Below are 19,774 nucleotides of genomic sequence, written 5' to 3'. Positions count from 1 at the left end.
TTTGTATCGCTAATTTCGCACCTCTAATCTTCAAACGCACATTTTGGTTTATTTTGATTTGAATGCTCTAAGATTCATTCGCGTTGGCGAATTATTAATCATGGACGACGACATCTCGCTGCCTGCCGACACCTTGGCCATTTTAAACGAATTCCTGTTGGAGCGATCAAAACGCGAAGCCGAGGAGGAGAATCAAATCGCCAACAAGACCGGGAAGGATGCCCAGTTCGAGGAGGATTGGGCAAGAGCACCTGCAAATACCTTAGAAACTTATGGTGAAACTCTCTACGCTTGCAGCAATTAAGTCAGTTCTGGTACAGCACGGAAACCAAGCACACGTTGCGGGATGTTGTGCGTAAGCTTCTGGCGGAGCGCACGGGGGATTCGGGTGACTTTAGTATAGCACTGCTCTCCTGCCCATCGCTCTACAAGGACATCAGGGAGATACATGACACAGGTAAGTGGACATGTGAAACGACTATGAATGAATAGTCATCATTCTATCTTTTAGTCCACATCTTCGAATTCGACATGCGTTTCGAAGCCTATGGCACAGATTTTGTGCACTACGACCTGAACTGCGTAGGGAGCAACCCGGACTACCTCAAAGAGCACCACCAGCAATATGACCTCATCGTGGCCGACCCGCCCTTCCTGTCACAGGAGTGCATTGCCAAAACGTGTGAAATAGTCACTAGGCTGCAACGAAACCAGAAGGAGAGCAAGGTAATCTTTTGCTCCGGTGAGGTGGTGGAGCCCTGGCTAACCCCCCACCTGCCCGTGCTCAAGTGCAGCTTCCGCCCGGAACACGAACGCAATCTGGGCAACGAGTTTGTCAGCTACGCCAACTTCAATTTAGACGAGTATATTGAAAATAAATAAGCAATTGCGTTGAGGGATAAATGCCAGTTTGGAGTTGTTGTCTATTTCGCAGTCTGATCGGCTTCCTTGCGCTGCTGTACCAACTCGCGCAAACCGTCTTCCTGGCTCTTAAGGGACTTCTGCAAGAACTCCTTCTTCTTCTCCAGCAGTTCTATCGCCTTGTCGCATTTATCCTGCTTAGCCTTCAAGTCGTCGCGCATATTCTGCACATCGGTAAGCAGGAACATGCGACCCACGGACTGGTAAACTCTGCAGGGAAACAGTCCAATTAGACATCAGAACATCTGGAGTTGATTAGTCGTGCTTTTAGTTATGTACCTTGTGTCGTCGGCCAAACTGCTGGTGCCCTTTTCCGTCAGCTGGTACTTGTGTTTGCCCGTCTTGACCATGTCGCACTTCATGTCAATCATGTGGATTTTCTTGGTCGTCTCCAGCTTATTGATCTGCATCTCGGTGAAGGCCTGCATGCAAAAGTAATCGTCTATGAGTAAGTTCCTTGGACGAGCACGCGCTCTTAGTCGGCAGTCGGCCTTTTTGGCAACTTGCCTTCCGCTCACCTTCTTCAATTCGATGTCCATTTGTGCCATTTTGTGTGATAGCTATTCCTTCGCAAATGATTGAATGAAAATTGTTTGGTTTTGCTGCAAATTTACTGAAAATTGCAACACCTGCGGTAAGCTTATGGTTTTTTTTTCTACTTTATTAGTGATGGCAGTTATGTCTGACTCCTGCTGGGCAGAAAATATCGATGAGTGCGCCCTGCACTATCGATGACCAATTTGCCGGCAAGCGTAAATTCAAACCGATTTTAAGAATTTAAATAAATATGCATATTGAATTTTACTTAAAAAAAAGATATATTATATTGAAATTTAGATTTTTTTTTTATTTTATACGTTGATAAGATTAAAGTCTTCATAGTTCCTTAATACATTTTCTTTTAGGAATAAAAGGATAGCCTAACCTTATGCGTATAATCCTGACCCAAATTGTTAAATCTTCTTTCCATACATGTATTATGTATGTGGAATTAATTGAATCTAGAACCTGCCAACATCATTCGACCGTTAGCGATTAACCTCAATTGCGAAGCAAGAAGCCATGGAACTGCTCCCGAGTTCCCGATGCGGGCTTCTGACTTGCATCAGCTCCTCATTCACAAGACAGCATGGAGCGGTGGCAGAACAAACTGGCCGTGGTGACAGGAGCCAGCGGAGGCATAGGCGCCGCTTGTGCTCGGGCCATGATCGGCGCTGGACTGCGAGTGGTGGGCCTGGCACGTCGGGAGGCCAAGTTGAAAGAGCTCAGGGACAGTCTGCCCAGGGAGCTGCAGGCGAACTTTATACCGCGGCGCTGCGATGTCTCCAAGGAAGATCAGGTGCAGAGCTCCTTTGACTGGATCGAACGGGAGCTGGAGGGCGCCGACGTGCTGCTGAACAACGCTGGCATTACTCGCGAGACGGAACTGGTTACTCCGAGCAATACGCAGAAGCTTAAGGAGGTCATAGACACCAACGTGATGGGCGTGATTTGGTGTACCCGCGAGGCGTTCAATAACATGAAACGGCGAGGTGGCGAAGGCCACGTTCTCATCATCAACAGCATAGCCGGACATCAGGTGCTCAACTTCATCGACGTTTTGCCATCGTTCAATATATATCCGGCCACCAAGTTCGCCATCACCGCCATCACAGAGACATATCGGCAAGAGTTTCAGCTGCACTCGAACAAAATCCGGGTTACAGGCATCTGTCCTGGGGCGGTGAACACGAACATCTTCCCGGAAGAGATCCATTTTTACGTAAAGGACATGGTCAGACTCGAACCAGCGAACATTGCGGACGCAATGTTGTATGCTCTGAGAACACCGCCTCATGTTCAGGTGAGCAGAGGACAATACTTATGTATTAACTTATGACCAATTTCCATAACCATCTTCAGGTACATGAAATCACTATCAAACCCATGGGCGAAATGTTTTAAACTTCTTCCGGTAATAATAGCCATGCAGAGCAAAATATAAATTTAAAGGATTAGAGTATGAAAAACCCTCGGTACTTAATAAAAACTCTGTCTAATATGCATGACCATGGTAAACAAAAACAAGTAGAGTAGAGCTTGAGTTATGAATTTTCTTGAACTGACTTAAATTTTGTTTGTTTACAACCTTTGCAACGATCATCGGACTAGTTTAACGCCTCCAGTCGCTCTTTTAGAGCTTCCTCGTTTAGCCGGTGCATGCATAGAAACTGGCCGTTGAAGAACAGAACGGGAATGTCGTGCCTGAAGAGGCGGAGGAACCTAACGTTTTCCTTTCGGTCGATGTAAACCTTCTCCAGACGGTATTGACCTGCAAAGCCCTGTTCCAATTGCTCTACAAGGTCGTCGCACAGCGGACAGGGCTCCCTGGTATACAAAGTGAGCAACGGAAGGCCCTCCACCTGATCAATGCTAGGCACCCTGCAAGATGAATTGTGTTAGTAGAAGCAGGCATAACCGAGATAAAAACTCACAGCTTCTCAAGGACCATGGCCATGGAACGGCCATCCGTCGTGCCCATAAAAGCGCAACCCAGTCCGCCTGCAGGAAGGGAATGGACTAGATGCGTTAGCAGGTGGCTGGCCGTGATTTGCTTGAAGTCGTGCGTGCACAGGCGGTTGGCATGTAGATCGTCAAGTATGCTTTCCGGTATTCCCTTCTGCGTGCCTGTGACCATGTTCCAGGTGTAGATATCACTGGGCGTCACGGGTTCCCTACCATCCAGACGGTACATAGCCTGCTCGTGATCCTGCTCTACGGCGAACTCTCGTAGCAGGGCGAGCGGTTGCAGGTTCAGACGCTGTGCTGTCTGCATAGTAGTCCAGGCCAAAGCAGCGGCACCTAGCGTGGGCGTTAACTCTGGCTCGGTGGCCAGTTCAGTTCCAACTCGCTTGCGAGTCTGGGGCTGCTGCACGGTCATAAGTTCGTTGGACAGAACGCCGTGCTCCGGCTGGACAACCTGACAGCGTGTGTCGCCCGTAATGATGCACTGGTCTTCGCCGCGCTCCAGGCAGTCCAGCGTCATCTGCAGACCGCTGATGGAGCAGACGTCGTCTTGCAGCGCCAGGGTCTCACACTTGAGGCCCAACTCCTGAGCCACGCTGGACAGCCGCTCCCTGCACTCTGGAGCGGGCGTCTTGAGGGAGGAGCAAACAATAAGTTTGTTGTACTCCTCGCGCGGAACGCTGGTGCGCTTGACTAGTTCATCCACCACCAGGCCTGCCAGTCGCTGTTCCTCCGCCCGAAAGGGAGCACTCGGTGTCCTAACGGCAGCCGCAATAACCACCGCCTTGCTGTACGAGCCCACATGTCGACCCAGTGGGCGAAGTAGCTGCTGGAAGCTGAGGGAATCAGAAGCGTGGTGGCCATGTTCATCTTAGTACATGGGTAAACTCACCATCGGCGGCTAAGGGAGCGCAGACATGCCGGCATTTTTAGTTCTGTTGGTAAAATATTTTAAGAACCTTACATATTTCATTGTCGCGTCTACATAACATGCATACTCAGTACTGCTTAAAAAAAGGGTATATTGACGATACCTATATTTCAATTTTTTTATTTTGATATCTTTGTAACACTACTCAGTCTGATTATGTTGTTAACTTTATTTTTGAACTACTGCAACTGCCAAAGATAAATTTTGGGCCAACTTATTACTAGGTATCATCGAGTTATCATCGAGTCGAGTTTTCAATTTGATTGCATGACCACTGGCTTTTCGATAACACTTGCCTAATATCGATAGCCAAGCGAGTGAGAGTGTTCGAGTTTTTGCAACAGCTGTTCCGTTGGCCTCCGCAAACAATAACAATAAGGGGGAAAGTTATCTTTAATTGCGAAGCCGCGGAAACAAGACAAGCTAAACCAGTTATTACCCAAGGGCACACTGACGGCGAAACATCAGTTTGGCCGTAACCGCTTGGAAAAAACCGAGATCTAGCTTCTTCAACTCCAATATCCCCATGGAAGTGACCTTCAAAAAGGCCCGACTGGGAAAGGACAGCCTGGAGGAACAATCGGAGGAGGAGGAACGCGATGAGGGCTCCTCTGGCCAAGATTTGTTTGGGTGGTGGGCCCTGCCGGAACCAGTGCTCTTGATGATTTTTGAGCGCTTGAGTGTGCCCGATCTGCTCAGGGCGGGTCGCTGCTGTGTGCGCTGGCACAGCATCGCCAAGGACGACCTATTGTGGCGCCACAAGTTCCAGGAGCACTTTAAAGCCTCTCCGAGCATTCCGCTCAAGCCGGGGGCCGAGAGCTGGCGAGCGGAGTACAAGCGCCTGTCCATGCACATACCCTTTGTCCAGGCACAGCGACTGGAGCCCACTGTGGAGAACAACCACGGCCACACGCACCAAGTGCTGCATGTGAGCTTTGCCCACAACGGGGAAATGTTCGCCACCTGCTCCAAGGACGGATATGTGATAGTGAGTGCACCATGGTGCCTTAAAGGAAAGATACTAATAACTTCTCTTTGCAGATCTGGAATGCCCAGCATCCGTGTTCGGAGAAGTATGCGCACAACATGAAGCAGTTTAGCTGGAAGTACTCCCAATACTCGCAGTTCAATCAGAGCGACACCTTGCTACTCGTCTCCGGTGTTCACTTTGGCTCGCCCCAGTCCACTTCCGGGGAGATTGCTGTATTCTATTTGGGAGCAACAGAGTCACACCTACGCTGCCGGGTGGTAAATCGTCCGTATGACATATTTGGCACCTGGTTCAGCGATCAATATCTGATCTCGGGCGACCTGCACTGGCTGGCGCACTTGGTGAGCACCTCGGTTCTGTGGCTGAACAAGGCCAACCAAGAAATCGACTCGGAGCATGTGCCGATCATGAGCCAGCTATATAAGTTTTACAACCGAAATGCCAGCTCGGTTCGAGCTATAATGGTGGCCAGGTGTCCATGGCTGGACGAGAGTAACGATCCGCTGGCCACTATTGTCGACCAGGAAAGTCAAAGCGCAGTGCTCTCTCCACCCAGTGGTGATCAGGGATCTAGCTCCCAGGCCAGTGGCAATCCAGTGTCCCATGCTGCCAGCCTACGACGCACAAGGAGCGCAACACCCGAAGAAAACTACTTGCCGGACATCAGCGAGCGCCGTTCTAGATCAAGACTCGGCGATGCCACCATACACTACTTAGAAGAATATAGGAGAGCAGTGGCCACCCTTAATGAACCGAACGATGACGACGACGAGGAGTATGATTCTATGGACGTACAAGAGGAATACGACGAAATGGAGAACAGTATACCCAAATATCTCATTTTTTCAACGGGCTCCACCACCTTCACGCCTCACCAAATTGGATTCAAGCGCATACGCAACGTGTTCTTTCCCAAAAAGCTCGATCCTGGGCCAACTCTTAAAGAAAGGATAGCTGCAAAGCGCGCCGCCGAGCAGCAACAGCAGCAGACCCCGCGCACTGATCCGGACTGGTGGGATTATGAGTCAGTCAAGGATAGATTCGACAAGGTGGACAAGGTAATTGACTTGCACGGACATATTATTGGCATGGCACTGAGCCCAGACCACCGCTACTTGTACGTCAATACACGTCCCTGGCCGAAGAACTACGTGATCACCAATCCTCTGGAGCCGCCACCAATTGCTCAAGAGATTGACATCCACGTAATTGACCTAATGACTCTCAAGCGGGTGGGCAACATGCTGCGCGCCCACAAGGCCTACACTCCCAGCGCGGAGTGTTTCTTTATCTTCCTTGATGTTTGCGAGGAGTATGTGGCCAGTGGAGCGGAAGATCAACATGCCTACCTGTGGGATAGGTACTACGGCATCAGCTTAGCAAAGTTTAAGCACTCGGATGTGGTTAACAGTGTGGCCTTCAATCCTCGCGACTCGGAGATGCTGGTCACTACCAGCGACGACTATACAATCAAGGTATGATGTAAGACTCCTCCACTCTTGCAGTTTTAAGCATCCATCTTTCCTTAGGTCTGGCGCTCACGAGCAAAGGCAAAGGAGTTCAATATCCCCATTAACGTCAGCGAATCCTTTGAGTTGAAGCCGAAAAACTGATGACTGCATACGATTTCAAATCCCCAAGTGGTTCTTACTGCCCAAAAACACCGTCTGTGTTTGTAGATCCGAGTGCTTGCTAGTTGGTTCCATGTTGTTAACGTTTATAATTATACATATTTAAATTGGAGTACATTCTACGAGCTGCCCGTCTGCTCAAAGTCAACACCTGGGGTAGGTGGTTTCGGATCGGCCTGGGATTCAACAGGCTCGGCTGGCGGTTGACTGCTGTCCACGGCCTGCGATGATGTCGAAGGTCCGTCCGGATGCGACGCTTCCGTGCATGGTTTGTCCCCGTGATCGTGATTGTGTTTTGCGTTTCTCTGACGCTTTTCCGGATGCCCAAAGCAGTGCTCACAGTCTTCGTCATCCTCAGAGGAGCTCTCGCCGAACGCGAGAGGTTTCTTGTAAATGCAGCAGCCTGAAATGGGAGGAAATCAGTCTGGTCCTTCGATGAAACAATCAATGCTTACATTTGGACTTCTTGCGATTCAAATGCTCGTTGTCGATGATCCCAGCGTGAAAGGCCACCCGGCGTTCGTTCCGCGGATGTTCCAGGCGCAACAGAAGAGTGGGTGTGGTCCGGCCCGATTCCAATTGAGCACGGGAATCGGTTTCGTCGATTATTTCAGTTGTCGAGCCATTGGATGTCTCATTGCTCTTGCTCTGCTTATGGGCCATTTTTAACTAAACAAATAGTAGAGTATACAGTGTGGACGTATTTACTGTCTGACGGCTTTGTACTTGAGCCCCGTTTACACCAGGGCTGCTTAGTTGTGAAGGGAACATCACATTGGCTCAAAAAAAAAAAAAAGTTTTAATGGTTTCTGTTGTGTTTAATAAGTAAGAGATTTTTAATTCAGTTTAAAACGAATATATTTCATTGATTACAGCTGATTCCGTGCACGAAAGCCCCTGATTAATCTGCACTCTTAATTAATCGGACCATCTGGCAGCGCTGCGTACGAACGTCACATTTCAGCTGTCAGTCAGTTGTCCCGAAAATGGCTGCAATTGTGCGATTTAATTTGTTAACAAAGCCGCAGATTGGTAAATAAACGCCACCTAACCATAAACCAGTTGTCTATCAGTGTCATTAGCTTGTTCCGTAAGGATCATGCCATTGCCATAAGCTTCCTATGCCTTAAAAACAAACAATTTCCATGCCATCAAATTATGTAATTTTTGCGCAAAGCAAAACAAAAGTGTCCAGTGTTCTGCGCAATTTATTGATCCACTCTGAATGTGTCTTGCAGTTGCGGCTTTGCCGGCCAGCCTGCATGTGCAGCGCTTCCAGAGCACCCAGGCCCCACCTCCGGGCACTCCTCCGCCACAGACGAAGACCAAATTCGGTCCGCTGGCGGACGAAGATCGCATCTTCACCAACCTCTATGGACGACATGACTGGAGGCTGAAGGGAGCTTTGAAGCGCGGCGACTGGTACAAAACCAAGGAGATTGTGCTGAAGGGGGCAGACTGGATCGTTAACGAGATCAAGACGTCCGGCCTGCGCGGACGTGGAGGAGCTGGCTTCCCCAGCGGTATGAAGTGGTCCTTCATGAACAAGCCCGGAGATGGACGCCCCAAGTACTTGGTGGTGAATGCCGATGAGGGTGAGGAATTGGGCGTGCGTTCCAAGACCAATATTTGATTTTGTATTCCTTTGCAGGAGAGCCTGGCACCTGCAAGGATCGCGAGATCATGCGCCACGATCCACACAAGCTGGTGGAGGGCTGTCTGATTGCCGGACGCGCCATGGGCGCCCAGGCTGCCTACATCTACATTCGTGGCGAGTTCTACAACGAGGCTTCCAACATGCAACTGGCCATTGCCGAGGCCTACCAGGCTGGTCTGATTGGAAAGAATGCGTGCGGAACAGGCTACGACTTCGACGTCTTCATGCACCGCGGCGCTGGAGCTTACATTTGCGGCGAGGAGACCGCTCTGATCGAATCGCTGGAGGGAAAGCAGGGAAAGCCACGCTTGAAGCCGCCATTCCCAGCTGACGTGGGTGTGTTCGGTTGCCCAACCACAGTTACCAATGTGGAGACCGTGGCCGTTGCACCAACCATTTGCCGTCGTGGCGGTGTATGGTTCGCCAGCTTCGGTCGCACCCGTAATTCGGGCACCAAGCTCTTTAACATTTCGGGACATGTCAACAGGCCCTGTACTGTGGAGGAGGAAATGTCCATCCCACTCAAGGAGTTGATTGAGCGCCACTGCGGAGGCGTCACTGGTGGATGGGATAATCTGCTAGGCGTCATTCCCGGCGGCTCTTCCACCCCCATCATACCCAAAAATGTCTGCGACGATGTTATCATGGACTTCGATGGCCTAATCGCCGCTCAGACTTCGCTGGGTACTGCGGCTATCATCGTTATGGACAAGTCGACGGATGTGATAAAGGCTATTGCCAGGCTAATTTCATTCTATAAGCATGAGAGCTGTGGCCAGTGCACGCCATGCCGAGAGGGAATCGGTTGGATGAACAAAATCATGACTCGGTAAGCCCGCAATTCACATGTATTTGAAACAATTTTAACTATCTCCATTCTCGATGTAGATTTGTTAAGGGTGACGCCCAGCCCGCTGAGATCGATATGCTGTGGGAGATTTCCAAACAAATTGAGGGACACACTATTTGCGCGCTTGGTGATGGTGCGGCCTGGCCAGTCCAGGGTCTCATTCGTCACTTCCGGCCCGAGATCGAGAAACGTATGCAACTGCATGCAAAGCGCGCCAGCAATTAAGATACAAAGTTATAGCTAATTTTATTGATTTCATTAACCCGAGCGCGACTTGATGCCTATAAAGCGTATAGTTCTCTAAACGTTTCAATAAGTCGAATTTTTGTGTGACTCAATTCAATTGCAAGCTCTTAATGTGTTTAATCACGGCCTGAATGTCCTCTGAATCCGGTTTCGCATAGTCTGGTGGAAAGCTGCATATGCTTAAGGGACCGCCAATCTGCTGACCTACTCCAGGCTGCTCCTCGCATCGGGCGGGGATGAACTGATATCTGAAAATATGTGCCCATTTAGTGATTACTTAATGATGTGTGATGGACATACTCCTTGGCATCGGAATGCGCCGGAATGATCAAAACCACCGCCAAGCAAAAGAGCAGAGATTTGTAAAGCATTGCGAGGAATTCCTGTACTTTGTGCTTATATGACCGCTGACCGACTGATTTGCTGCTGCAAGGTTCTATGCTTAGAACACCATTCGGTTCCCACATTTTGCCGTGTCAGCATTATGCAACACCATGATATCAAGTCATTTAAATATCCACTTATGAATTATTAATGCAACAGTCATTGAAGCCAGGCGGCAAGCCTGATATAATAATTATAGTAACCGATAAGTTGGGATGCTGATTATTAAATCGGTAAGTATTTAGCCAACTTAGTCCAGCATACACATATTTCCACATCTGTAGAGTATTTAATAGTCCACCCGACAATCGAGAAAGTTAGTAAAACAATGAATGGAAGTACTAGATAGCATATTTATAGTATTTTTAAAGATTCTCTGTTGTCGATGACGATTTGTAAAGTACAAAACGATGGTTAATTAAAGTTAGCTTAAGGTTTATGGCCACTAATTCCAAGGCGATAATAACAGCTGCTGCTTCAGATGGCTTTAAACAAGATACTTCAAGGATTGAACGAAAAATCAGGGGAAGTAAGGAGAGAGAGTCGCTCGCAGGGGAGAGTGTACAAAAGTTTGGCAAATTAGGAAACGATCGCCACTGAATGGAGTGAAATGAAACCCGATCCAGAGTCCGATCCTTTGGGTGGCTCTGGCATCTGAAACGCGAATATTTCCAGCAGCTTGAATTGCACTATACACCGTGTTCAGTTTACTGAACGATATTAAAAATGGTTAGAAAAAGTGTATAAAGAATTAAGTCGAAGAATATGTATACAATACTAATTGTTATCCTTTTGTTTTTTGCTCACATTTACATTAATTTTTTTTTTAGTTTTCACTTGTTAGTTGTTATTTGTATGTAGTCTCGTATGTATATAATTATTAATGTTTCGTTAGGTATGCTTTCGAGTTTACGTTTAAATCGTTTAAAAGTTTTAGATCGAGTTTTAGTTTAGTTTGATTCGTTTTCCGTTTGTTTAACTTGGCTTAAAGCGTTCACTTATTGCTTATCTATGAGAAGGAACATAGTACAATATTTCAGCTTAAAAGACTAAACAACAATTCGAACAAGTCACTAGAAGGGTTTCGTTATTTTTGTATTTTTTCCATCATTTTTTTTTCTATTTCTCCTCTTGCTTTCGTTACCAGTGCTGTCCTCGTTATAGGCAAGAGTTGCGGCAGGACTCCGGTGTCCTTATTGCATAGCTTTAGGCGCACAACATCGTGTAAATAAGCGTTGACTAACACTGCTATGTAAGGTAGTATGTACTCTATATATGTATATGTAGCATGTATCTTTCGTATTATGCAATTGTTGCGTAGAGCTTTTGAAAAACATCTAGATAGTTTCGTTCGGTTGGGTCAAAGTTCGGGGTCGGAGTTCGTTACTAGAGGGTACTAGAGGGCATCGACGGGTCGGGGGTGGGGTCGTAGGTAAAAAATAGACTATATATGCGTGTATATAAATGTGTATATATGTATATCAAGTTTAGCTTAGTATCACACTAGTAGAGATAATGCGAAGAGGCCTGAGCTCTATACTGTTTCGGTGTCAGCTTGATCAGCTTGGGGTTGAATGCCCCCAGTGCCGCCTCGTTGGTGGACGAGGGAGGCGGCGGGGCGGTGTGCGTCCGGAAGCGCGACCTCAGGAAATTCTGCATGGAGCGCAGGCGTATGATGGGCGCGCAGGGAGATTGTCGAAGCGAATTGTGGTTGAGCGCCCAGTAGATCACCGGACTGATGGCCGAGTAGAAGTAGCCTGCAACGAGATCAGCTGGTCAGTTCCAAGTCGGATCAGGATTGGGATTTGGTGGTCGGCACTCACCTAGCAGAAGGCTGAAGTAAACGGAGGTCTGGCTGCACTGCTGATTGTTTCCGAAGTTCTTGTAGAAGATGCAGAAGACGTGCGGTGCCCAGCAGGCAATGAAGATCACTGCCGAGGCGATGAGCATGTTGGCCAGGTGCCTTCGCGACCGCAGCGTCGAGGTCTGGGGCAGTGGAATGCCGGGTGTCGCTGGTCCCCTGCCTGCTCGGTTAATGCGTTGGCGCTGCGAGTGTGCGCGAATCTCCCTCATGGCCCTAAGTGGGTTTTCGAGTTAGTTAACTTATACCAACTGATGTACTGATGACCAACGTCATGATTAACATAAACTAATAGCTTCTGACTAAATACGCCCTGCTTACAACGATTTTGCCAATAACTTCACAATATTTATGACTCACCTGGGCGATATGGGATTGCTAGAGCGGTAGGAGCCCGGTTCGAGGGCAGATCCTGCGGAGCCTGGCTGGCGCGGCTGCAGGGTGTGAAGCTGTATGTCTCCCGGACTGACGGCCATGGGAGCGCCGCCGGTGCCCGTGCCGTTCCCGTTCGAGGTGTCGTCCGCCGTGGTGCCCCCACCGCAGGCCGCTTGCTGGGCGTTGGGGCAGCCCGTCACAATTACCATGTGGGTTTGGCGGCGCAGGATGGGAATGGGCAGCGGCAGCTCTCCATGGGCAGCTCGAGCCGTCAGCGACAGGGCGCAGAGCTTGCGTCGGACGCCGTAGTGGTTGAGTAGCACACCAATGCCAGGCAGCACGAACACGGCGATGGTGTGGAAGATGATGAAGGACATGAACATGGCGTTGGCGCCCAGGTCAGAGGTGCAGCTAATGCTGACCGGGTTCGGCGTGGTGTTCGCCGCCCCACCGCCCTTGACCACCATCGATTTGGCGATGATCTTGTAGGCAAACAGAAAGGGAGTGCTGATGGCCGCCGAGGCGAGCCAGGATAGCAGCGCCAGGGAGACGTGCAAGTAGCGCCGCTGGCGGAGCTGTGCCAATCGCGGATGCTTTACTGTGGCGTAGCGGTCCAGGGAGAGCATGAAAAACGAAATTGTGCTGGCCGAAACGGGCATGACCTGGACAGGGTGGGGTTAACTTAGTTCCTTGGCTAACTTAAACTTGCTTGATTGACCCACTCACCTGTACATAGTGTATGACCTTGCACAGCACCAGGGGCAGCGATCGCGTCCGCCGGTTCATCGCGAGATTGAGGAGCGTGACCGGAGCAGAGATGCCGGTGACCAGGAGATCAGCAATACAGACGGCCAGCAGCAGCGGGTTGCGCAAACGCACCGAGGAGGCGGAGCAGAGGGTCAGGACCAGCGTGGAGTTGCCCACGACGCCTCCGAAAACCACCAGGCCATAACTGACTGCGAGCAGGAGCAGCGTCAGCGGGGAAATGGAGTGCTCCGAGTCCACGTCATACGGATTGCCTAGACTAAAGTTGCCATAGTCGTAGTCCGCGGGCAACTGGTTGGGCTCCTGGAGGGCGAGATGCAGCTCCGCGGAGTCCAGGCCAAGGTCATAGGTGGGCTCTGGATGATGGCGCCGGTACGAGTTCTCCCACCACTGCTGCAGATTGTCCCTGTTCATGCTTTCGATCCCGCGCCAGTATCCCTTGCCGACACCGATGCTCCTGCCAGTTGTTGTGCCTGCACCTGTTCCTGTGCCTGTTCGAGTCGCCGTGTCCTGGTCCGTACTCTGTTTGGGCGATCTTTGATGGCGAGGCGCTTGCCTGGTCGCCTCATTTCATACTAAAGGAGCTGCCGTGCGACGGGCGACAAAGGAAGGTAGCAAAGTAACAAAATGCCATCATCATCAGTCTTTTTGTCTGCCAACAAGGACACTTCTCCCACACAAACACCCACATCACCCACAAGCACAGCCACATCCCCGCCCCGTTGACACTGACACTTATGCAATGCGGGCACGAGTACGAATGCGAACAAGGCGCACTTAGAGATTACTGATGCTCTTCCTTCCGGGCGCCACCCACCGCCGCCCACTTCCACCCATCGGCTGCGAAATGAATGGCCACGCAACCTTGCACTTTGTGCACTCGACAAACCACCACAAGGTCCGCCCTATGCCCTCCAATTCCTGCTAGAATCAGAGATGCTGTTTCTGTGCTCGCCAGGGGCGAATGGTTCGAATGTTTTTCGGGGATTTCCCCAATCAACGTACATTTGGAATGTGCCACTTTGGGGCAACCGAAATCAATTCATTACGGAGCAGCAATTAGTCGCAGATTAAAAGTGTGTACCGTGTTCATGATAGAGTGCATGGGGTAAAGGTCCTTTGTGGGCTATTCCCATGCGGTGATTCATATCTCTTGCATGGCATGGCCGTAAATTTTGCTTCATTAAAATCGGATGACTGTAGAATTGGGCAGTATTTTTGGAAAGAGCGTTAACGAGCTTTCGTAGCCATTTCCGGTTTCATACTAAAATTTTTAACTGCCTTGATTTATGTATTAGTTCTGTAGTATAAACTGGTGGAAATGGAACCCCCTTTCCTGCGACATTCGGTTCAGATGATGTGTGCCACTGACATCGCTGCTCCGCTGACGTTAAGCCCCATCGAGGAAGCATGTCTGGGAAAGTTTTCGCTTAATTGCGCGGGATTGCCGAACAAACAAGTCCTTGCACGGTTGGTATTTAAAGGACAGCACCTGCAGTTGAAGCCCCAAAAACACACTCTTCACCTTTAACAACAACAGACATATTTTGCTATAAACGATACACCGAGAGAAAAGCATCAATATGAAAGGATATTTCCTGTGTATGTCTAAAGAGGGTGGTCTTAACTGACTCGTTTGGATTTATGGATTCCTAGAGCATTTTGTGTTGATCTTTGTTTATATTTAGGTCACGCCCCCACAAAAATAATTCGGTGGTGGAGCAAATCGGGCGGAATAATTTTGCAAGTCACAAATTAGCATATTCGACTGCTGACGCCTTTTGGGATAGACAGGCGGTGATTCTGGAGGCTCTCGACTTGGGGCTTCTCTCTTTCTCTACTTTTGCTGGCAAGCGGATTGCGGCGATCCCAGAACTAAACGAATTGTGTATGTATTAATTTGCGTCACTCAAACGTCAGCAACAAGCTCAAAAGGTGACAAAAGCCAGGATGAAAGAGGGTAGGAGCTGGATTAGGGGGCACAAGGATGGCCGCCAGGAGAGCCAATGAGGTAGGTGAGCGAGAGAAAGCGATGATGACGAGATTTGCCATTGTTGTTGCTGCCGATATGAAAAGTGTCCGCCACAGGTGACTTAATGTGCCACAAGCAGATACGACATACACACAGCCGTGGGCTGGGAGGGCGGTAGTCCTGTCTTGGCCGAGGCGCAGGATACACAGCCACATCCACATCCCTGCGCCCTGCTTTGCCTTGCCTGCCTTTCCTTTCCTTTGGCTTTAACGTCAGTCAGCCCGTAGCTTTTTGTCTGTCTTTATTGATTTCAGCAGCTTTTATATTCGTATTAGGCGGACGGACGGATGGGTATGGTCGGGGATGCCGGGGGTCCTTGTCCAGGCTTCTTGTTCGTTGGCCTATTCGTGACCGCCACAATGGCCAGCAAACAAGTCTTTGTATCTGCGCGATGAGGAATAATTATACAAGGAATTTAGTCTTTTTTTTAAATGAAATTCCCTCCTTAATTTTGGGCTCCATTTGGAGAATGGATTTCGGGCAGGACACTTTTTAATTAGTTTCGCATGCGATGGTCGCTGGCAACGCAATCACACACCCACATCCGAAAAAAGGACACCATAACTAGTGGAATAACAGCGAAAAATAATGTTGCACACACGCACACACTTACGCTCGCAAACAAACCAATACATGCATACATATATACGTGTTCATAAACAAGGATTCCCCCACTGCGTATACGTAATGTCCTACCGTGTTATCCTTAACGAAGCGTTGTGAGGCATTTGTTGTTGATCCTGCTGCTGCTCGATGTTGTGCTGCGGAGCTTTATTTGTATGGAAGGCACTGTAATTTACAGTTAGATCGTTGCTGCGCCGCCTTTTCAATATATTTAATTTAGCAAATATGTATTTCGTGTGCAGAATGACTCGTCGTACACTTGTAAAAACACTTTAAAAACTCCTCGAACTATTTTGTTGATATTGTCAAATGTGCGCGCGTGTGTGTGTGTGTGTGTGTGTGCGAGTGTGCGGTCGGTGTATGTATGTATGAGTGTCGGGTGGGGTGGGGGCGAAAAAAAGGTAAAATGAAACTCAAGGCGCGACGTGCAGGGACTGTTCCTCAGCGGCGCACATTACTCGACAGGACCACGGCGGAAGACTGTGTCAGGGAAAAATCCGCCGGAGCTCCGGCCGCAAAGTCGCACTCCGAAGTCAAGAGTCCTCGCGCGCGAGAGAGCAGAGAGACTTGGCGAGAGAGTGAGAGAGAGAGCTTTGCGCCAGAGCTTTCCGCACTCTGACTTTCGCTTTCAGTCAGCAGGACATCAGGACTGAGGATTCAAGGCTGGGACTGGGACTGGGCCTGGGAACTCAGTCGGCACAGGTCAGAAATCGGGGGATACCGCCAAACATCCCTTGGCGGACTGACCTACAGCTACCGAAGTGCGGCTAATCCTTGATTCCAATTTGTTCTTAGATTCGCCGCTCTACAGTCAAACCTCCTTAAAGTTTCCTGTTCGATATTAAATATGTGTACCAGCTATAAGTAGCTGTAATGTTTACCATTCAGTGAAAAGCCAATGATAAACGAGTGCAGTCTAAATACTAACATTCTCTTTATTTAAATATTCCTTTGTATAAGATTAAAATGCATGATGTACTAGTTAATAGTTGCAACTGGTATTGGATTTTTCCATGGTATACTTTTTATATGTAACCTATGCGCTTAGTTCGTTAATTTACGTGTTTTGTAGTTTTGTGGTTGCTTTTGCTCACTCTGTTCGAAATGAATGCAGAATACTGTAACTTGTTACGTGTACATTACAAATTAAAAATTACAAATGGGTAATCATACGTTTTATGCATCGTTTTTAAGCCTAAAGGTGGGCGGCAATAAATTATAAAAGGGGAACAGGATCAGGATGGAATAGTATCAGTTACGAGAATAAATTAGAGCTTGGAAACATAATCAACTTTTTTTCCGTTTTCTGAGATTATCGTATAGTATGTAGATAGCGAGTTTAGCGTAATAATAATCTTTTAACTTATAGCATACATTTTGCTGGATTTTTGTGTTTAGTTTCACTTTCGATAAGTAGCAGCAGAGTTTCGATGATCAGTTCTTAGAATTTCCTACATGGAGCAGTATTGTTGTTGGCAGCGGTAAACGTGTTTGTAGCAGCACTTGGAAAGCCGCACACCATCTAATCACCTAATCATCGATAGTGTACTCGGGCATCTTCTCGTACTTTTGCTTGGTGGCCTCGTGGGTGGTGTCCACAAGCAACACCGTGTGCGAGTAACCCATAGTCACCTGAGGTATTTTAATGTTGTCCAACTTTGGCACCTCCTTGGGCACCGTCGACGACTTCTGGAACTCCCCAATGCCCAGTTCGCCGAACGTGGGCGATGCGCCCCAAGCGATCAGTGTGTCGTCGGCCGAAATCATAATCGATGTATTGGCACAGCCAATGTCGGTGATATTCCAGCCGGACAGATCCTGCACTGGCTTGGGGTACATATTGGCCTCGCCCGTCTTCTTATTCTGTCCGAACAAAAACAGCAGGCCCAGCTCGTTGACGATCAGACTGAAAGTGGAGCCGCAAAAGACGCTGCGCCCACCCCGACCCTGAGTATCGAAAAACTTCATTAAACGCGGCACCATTTCGTCCTTGGGCTCTGCGTGTCCGAGACGACCAAAACCGCCAAAGCCCCAGCTGTAAACGCGCTTTTTGGAGTCGATGGCCACCTGAAGAGAAAAAGTTAGTTTAGACTTGAAAGAAGTGGGGAGATTATCCACTTACCGTGTGGTTATTGCCGCAAGCAAAGTCAACTATCTGCACGCCATCGACTGGCGTTACATGCCCCTCCTTGCTCTTCTCTATGTACAAAACGACCTTTTTGGGCGACGTCTCGAAATGGAATGACAATTTGTTGGCGTTGACAAAGTACTTGGCGTCAGTATTGTGTCCCAACTGGCCGTACTCCGGCAGCCCGAATGTGTGCAGGCTACCTTTAATGTCCAGAATGACAGAGAACTCAGCTCCGCACCCGATGCGAATGATCGGCGGACCTCGGTAGTTAATTGGCGTGGGCGAGTAAATGTTAGCATGGGTATTTCCCACACCGCACTGGCCGGACTTGTTTTCGCCGCAGGCGTATACGGTTCCCGTGTCAGTGAGAAACAGAGTGTGGTGCCGGCCGACAGCAGCTTGCACTATGTTCAGCTGTTCGAGGGCCGGAATAATGGTGGGTTTCTCCGCCAACTTGATGTCCTGGCTGAGGCCCAGCTGGCCGCTGGGATTACGCCCAAAGCCGAGCGCCTTGCGGTCCATGTTAATAAGAATGGTGTGTGCGGCACTGGGTCCGCTGGCCACATATCGGTACTGCGAAAGAAAAGAACTCAGGAATCAAGTCGACTACGACTGTGCGGAATAGCTTACCTTCTCTTCTGTGAAACGATGGAAGCTGTACAGATTCGGGCGCACCTTCGCGACGTTTTTGCGGTCCCGCTTGCCAGTCAGGTCCCAGGTAACCATGCCGGCGACCAGCATCTGACCTGGAGTCTTCTCCAGCGTGGCCAGCAAGTCCTCGGGAAGCTTGCTAGGCGGATCGAGGTCGTCGTGGGGAATGAGAACCTCCATCTGGTTGGCGGCTGCTGCCTGCTGCTGCACGGCGTCGTCGTCGGACTCGTCGCTGAACTCGTCCTCGTAGTCCGACTCCTTCTTCTTCGGTCGCCGCTTGTTGGGTCCGGCTCCATTGCCACCTGCCTTTCGCTTGGCCGACATTTTCTCGCTACTTGGGTTGTTTGTGGACTGGACTGGTCTGGATCTCTCTGCTCGGCGGCTGGAAGGGAGCAATGTAGAAGATAAGTTCAAGCCCTGAAAACCGGAACCAGACTTCGCACGCAGCAGAGCGTAGCGCGCACTGTGTTTATGTTATAATCTTCATGAACTGCTGAATACGTGAATTCGAAGTAGGAAGGGCCGTGATATTAAACTTAAAAACAAACGTTAGGTTATTTCGTATGTATTTCTATATATGGAATTATTGTTTTAAAATATCAGCTAAACATCATTTTCGAAACGAGAATTTCTGTTTTCATGAGCTCAGCTTCGCATAAACGCTCCAAAAGCAAGCCGCTCTCGGCCGTTTGGTGGTGTGTGTTTGGTGTGCTCGCGTCTGTGTGACCCTGTGTTTGTGTGGTGGTTTTTGCACAGAAACAAAATGAAAGCCGCAGCAAGCGACGCCAACAGATATAGTGAATATTCTTAGCCTTTGATAAATGAGTTCTTGATACTGACTACGCGTTTTATTCATTGTTTTGGCTTTCAAACTGAGAAAGTCCAAGCCGAAGTTACAGCAAAGACAATCCTCGGCTCAAAATTCATCTCTAAAATGGTAGCGTCACTTTACAAACACAGAGACATTTCACGGATTCAACGAATCAAATAAGTTTGCTGACTTCTTGCAGTCTCTCGATCATTTCGGGTTGTGTTCTTTTGCTCAATTTTATTTATCTAGCGGGTGAACTTACAGTTCTGTGTGCGGCTTAATTACTTTTCACAGCTAAATTACAAACAACAACGCTAGGTTACAGAGCTGGAACATGTATCGATGCCTGTTCGCGAGTATCGATGTTTCCACAACGCAACCAACGTCGATGTTTATGTTTTCTTGTCA

The 19,774-nt window shown here is 48.9% G+C and overlaps 10 protein-coding genes across 10 annotated transcripts; 4 read left to right on the top strand and 6 right to left on the bottom strand.

The window, feature by feature from the left end:
• The first annotated feature begins 19 nt into the window (after positions 1-19).
• Positions 20-903, top strand: LOC6613584 (protein-lysine N-methyltransferase CG9154). Its single transcript, XM_002038016.2, has 3 exons — positions 20-241; positions 298-457; positions 512-903. The coding sequence occupies exons 1-3, from the start codon at positions 101-103 to the stop codon at positions 880-882; spliced, it is 672 nt and encodes a 223-aa protein (XP_002038052.1). The 5' UTR covers positions 20-100; the 3' UTR covers positions 883-903.
• On the bottom strand, positions 841-1,591 carry LOC6613583 (prefoldin subunit 1). Its single transcript, XM_002038015.2, has 3 exons — positions 1,440-1,591; positions 1,201-1,343; positions 841-1,131 (listed from the first exon to the last, which is right to left on the bottom strand). The coding sequence occupies exons 1-3, from the start codon at positions 1,467-1,469 to the stop codon at positions 924-926; spliced, it is 381 nt and encodes a 126-aa protein (XP_002038051.1). The 5' UTR covers positions 1,470-1,591; the 3' UTR covers positions 841-923.
• Positions 1,592-2,029: 438 nt separating this feature from the next.
• LOC6613582 (farnesol dehydrogenase) lies at positions 2,030-2,988 on the top strand. The gene is made up of 2 exons (XM_002038014.2): positions 2,030-2,764; positions 2,824-2,988. The coding sequence occupies exons 1-2, from the start codon at positions 2,051-2,053 to the stop codon at positions 2,863-2,865; spliced, it is 756 nt and encodes a 251-aa protein (XP_002038050.1). The 5' UTR covers positions 2,030-2,050; the 3' UTR covers positions 2,866-2,988.
• A 6-nt stretch (positions 2,989-2,994) lies between these two features.
• On the bottom strand, positions 2,995-4,603 carry LOC6613581. The gene is made up of 3 exons (XM_002038013.2): positions 4,319-4,603; positions 3,396-4,262; positions 2,995-3,342 (listed from the first exon to the last, which is right to left on the bottom strand). Exons 1-3 carry the CDS (start codon positions 4,351-4,353, stop codon positions 3,069-3,071), a joined length of 1,176 nt encoding a protein of 391 aa, XP_002038049.1. The 5' UTR covers positions 4,354-4,603; the 3' UTR covers positions 2,995-3,068.
• Positions 4,604-4,672: 69 nt separating this feature from the next.
• Positions 4,673-7,091, top strand: LOC6613580 (F-box/WD repeat-containing protein 5). Its single transcript, XM_002038012.2, has 3 exons — positions 4,673-5,345; positions 5,399-6,823; positions 6,878-7,091. The coding sequence occupies exons 1-3, from the start codon at positions 4,884-4,886 to the stop codon at positions 6,959-6,961; spliced, it is 1,971 nt and encodes a 656-aa protein (XP_002038048.1). The 5' UTR covers positions 4,673-4,883; the 3' UTR covers positions 6,962-7,091.
• Positions 7,021-7,681, bottom strand: LOC6613579 (E3 ubiquitin-protein ligase PPP1R11). The gene is made up of 2 exons (XM_002038011.2): positions 7,435-7,681; positions 7,021-7,382 (listed from the first exon to the last, which is right to left on the bottom strand). The coding sequence occupies exons 1-2, from the start codon at positions 7,640-7,642 to the stop codon at positions 7,099-7,101; spliced, it is 492 nt and encodes a 163-aa protein (XP_002038047.1). The 5' UTR covers positions 7,643-7,681; the 3' UTR covers positions 7,021-7,098.
• Positions 7,682-7,901: 220 nt separating this feature from the next.
• On the top strand, positions 7,902-9,808 carry LOC6613578 (NADH dehydrogenase [ubiquinone] flavoprotein 1, mitochondrial). Its single transcript, XM_032723052.1, has 4 exons — positions 7,902-8,011; positions 8,218-8,574; positions 8,631-9,465; positions 9,525-9,808. The coding sequence occupies exons 1-4, from the start codon at positions 7,966-7,968 to the stop codon at positions 9,709-9,711; spliced, it is 1,425 nt and encodes a 474-aa protein (XP_032578943.1). The 5' UTR covers positions 7,902-7,965; the 3' UTR covers positions 9,712-9,808.
• LOC6613577 lies at positions 9,708-10,134 on the bottom strand. The gene is made up of 2 exons (XM_002038009.2): positions 10,033-10,134; positions 9,708-9,980 (listed from the first exon to the last, which is right to left on the bottom strand). Exons 1-2 carry the CDS (start codon positions 10,101-10,103, stop codon positions 9,821-9,823), a joined length of 231 nt encoding a protein of 76 aa, XP_002038045.1. The 5' UTR covers positions 10,104-10,134; the 3' UTR covers positions 9,708-9,820.
• Positions 10,135-10,449: 315 nt separating this feature from the next.
• Positions 10,450-16,242, bottom strand: LOC6613576 (5-hydroxytryptamine receptor). The gene is made up of 5 exons (XM_002038008.2): positions 15,846-16,242; positions 13,079-13,701; positions 12,338-13,014; positions 11,940-12,193; positions 10,450-11,873 (listed from the first exon to the last, which is right to left on the bottom strand). The coding sequence occupies exons 2-5, from the start codon at positions 13,529-13,531 to the stop codon at positions 11,620-11,622; spliced, it is 1,638 nt and encodes a 545-aa protein (XP_002038044.1). The 5' UTR covers positions 13,532-13,701; positions 15,846-16,242; the 3' UTR covers positions 10,450-11,619.
• A 441-nt stretch (positions 16,243-16,683) lies between these two features.
• Positions 16,684-19,715, bottom strand: LOC6613575 (protein RCC2 homolog). Its single transcript, XM_002038007.2, has 4 exons — positions 19,629-19,715; positions 18,535-18,937; positions 17,896-18,477; positions 16,684-17,840 (listed from the first exon to the last, which is right to left on the bottom strand). The coding sequence occupies exons 2-4, from the start codon at positions 18,877-18,879 to the stop codon at positions 17,304-17,306; spliced, it is 1,464 nt and encodes a 487-aa protein (XP_002038043.1). The 5' UTR covers positions 18,880-18,937; positions 19,629-19,715; the 3' UTR covers positions 16,684-17,303.
• Between the last annotated feature and the right edge of the window lie 59 nt (positions 19,716-19,774).

Source organism: Drosophila sechellia, chromosome 2L, assembly GCF_004382195.2.
Source record: "Drosophila sechellia strain sech25 chromosome 2L, ASM438219v1, whole genome shotgun sequence".
NCBI classification, from domain to species: Eukaryota; Metazoa; Arthropoda; class Insecta; order Diptera; family Drosophilidae; genus Drosophila; species Drosophila sechellia.
Note: the sequence above shows the minus strand (reverse complement) of the source record. Positions and strands in the feature narration are given on the sequence as shown.

What these genes read in the sequence shown, in the direction of transcription:
- LOC6613580 (XM_002038012.2), top strand. Translation starts at nt 4,884, where the DNA reads ATGGAAGTGACCTTCAAAAAGGCCCGACTGGGAAAGGACAGCCTGGAG. An exon ending in CCAAGGACGGATATGTGATA is followed by an intron (nt 5,346 to 5,398) that starts GTGAGTGCACCA and finishes TTCTCTTTGCAG; the next exon opens with ATCTGGAATGCCCAGCATCC. An exon ending in GCGACGACTATACAATCAAG is followed by an intron (nt 6,824 to 6,877) that starts GTATGATGTAAG and finishes ATCTTTCCTTAG; the next exon opens with GTCTGGCGCTCACGAGCAAA.
- LOC6613577 (XM_002038009.2), bottom strand. Translation starts at nt 10,103, where the DNA reads ATGCTTTACAAATCTCTGCTCTTTTGCTTGGCGGTGGTTTTGATCATT. An exon ending in GCGCATTCCGATGCCAAGGA is followed by an intron (nt 9,981 to 10,032) that starts GTATGTCCATCA and finishes ACATATTTTCAG; the next exon opens with ATATCAGTTCATCCCCGCCC.
- LOC6613576 (XM_002038008.2), bottom strand. Translation starts at nt 13,531, where the DNA reads ATGAACAGGGACAATCTGCAGCAGTGGTGGGAGAACTCGTACCGGCGC. An exon ending in AGGTCATACACTATGTACAG is followed by an intron (nt 13,015 to 13,078) that starts GTGAGTGGGTCA and finishes CACCCTGTCCAG; the next exon opens with GTCATGCCCGTTTCGGCCAG. An exon ending in TTACTTCAGCCTTCTGCTAG is followed by an intron (nt 11,874 to 11,939) that starts GTGAGTGCCGAC and finishes ATCTCGTTGCAG; the next exon opens with GCTACTTCTACTCGGCCATC.
- LOC6613575 (XM_002038007.2), bottom strand. Translation starts at nt 18,879, where the DNA reads ATGTCGGCCAAGCGAAAGGCAGGTGGCAATGGAGCCGGACCCAACAAG. An exon ending in ATCGTTTCACAGAAGAGAAG is followed by an intron (nt 18,478 to 18,534) that starts GTAAGCTATTCC and finishes TTTCTTTCGCAG; the next exon opens with TACCGATATGTGGCCAGCGG. An exon ending in CTTGCGGCAATAACCACACG is followed by an intron (nt 17,841 to 17,895) that starts GTAAGTGGATAA and finishes TTTTCTCTTCAG; the next exon opens with GTGGCCATCGACTCCAAAAA.
- LOC6613584 (XM_002038016.2), top strand. Translation starts at nt 101, where the DNA reads ATGGACGACGACATCTCGCTGCCTGCCGACACCTTGGCCATTTTAAAC. An exon ending in CCCAGTTCGAGGAGGATTGG is followed by an intron (nt 242 to 297) that starts GCAAGAGCACCT and finishes CTACGCTTGCAG; the next exon opens with CAATTAAGTCAGTTCTGGTA. An exon ending in CAGGGAGATACATGACACAG is followed by an intron (nt 458 to 511) that starts GTAAGTGGACAT and finishes TCTATCTTTTAG; the next exon opens with TCCACATCTTCGAATTCGAC.
- LOC6613578 (XM_032723052.1), top strand. Translation starts at nt 7,966, where the DNA reads ATGGCTGCAATTGTGCGATTTAATTTGTTAACAAAGCCGCAGATTG. An exon ending in GTTAACAAAGCCGCAGATTG is followed by an intron (nt 8,012 to 8,217) that starts GTAAATAAACGC and finishes TGTGTCTTGCAG; the next exon opens with TTGCGGCTTTGCCGGCCAGC. An exon ending in GGTGGTGAATGCCGATGAGG is followed by an intron (nt 8,575 to 8,630) that starts GTGAGGAATTGG and finishes ATTCCTTTGCAG; the next exon opens with GAGAGCCTGGCACCTGCAAG.
- LOC6613581 (XM_002038013.2), bottom strand. Translation starts at nt 4,353, where the DNA reads ATGCCGGCATGTCTGCGCTCCCTTAGCCGCCGATG. An exon ending in CGCTCCCTTAGCCGCCGATG is followed by an intron (nt 4,263 to 4,318) that starts GTGAGTTTACCC and finishes TGATTCCCTCAG; the next exon opens with CTTCCAGCAGCTACTTCGCC. An exon ending in GCCATGGTCCTTGAGAAGCT is followed by an intron (nt 3,343 to 3,395) that starts GTGAGTTTTTAT and finishes TTCATCTTGCAG; the next exon opens with GGTGCCTAGCATTGATCAGG.
- LOC6613582 (XM_002038014.2), top strand. Translation starts at nt 2,051, where the DNA reads ATGGAGCGGTGGCAGAACAAACTGGCCGTGGTGACAGGAGCCAGCGGA. An exon ending in GAACACCGCCTCATGTTCAG is followed by an intron (nt 2,765 to 2,823) that starts GTGAGCAGAGGA and finishes AACCATCTTCAG; the next exon opens with GTACATGAAATCACTATCAA.
- LOC6613579 (XM_002038011.2), bottom strand. Translation starts at nt 7,642, where the DNA reads ATGGCCCATAAGCAGAGCAAGAGCAATGAGACATCCAATGGCTCGACA. An exon ending in GAATCGCAAGAAGTCCAAAT is followed by an intron (nt 7,383 to 7,434) that starts GTAAGCATTGAT and finishes CTCCCATTTCAG; the next exon opens with GCTGCTGCATTTACAAGAAA.
- LOC6613583 (XM_002038015.2), bottom strand. Translation starts at nt 1,469, where the DNA reads ATGGCACAAATGGACATCGAATTGAAGAAG. An exon ending in TGGACATCGAATTGAAGAAG is followed by an intron (nt 1,344 to 1,439) that starts GTGAGCGGAAGG and finishes TTTTGCATGCAG; the next exon opens with GCCTTCACCGAGATGCAGAT. An exon ending in AGTTTGGCCGACGACACAAG is followed by an intron (nt 1,132 to 1,200) that starts GTACATAACTAA and finishes GTTTCCCTGCAG; the next exon opens with AGTTTACCAGTCCGTGGGTC.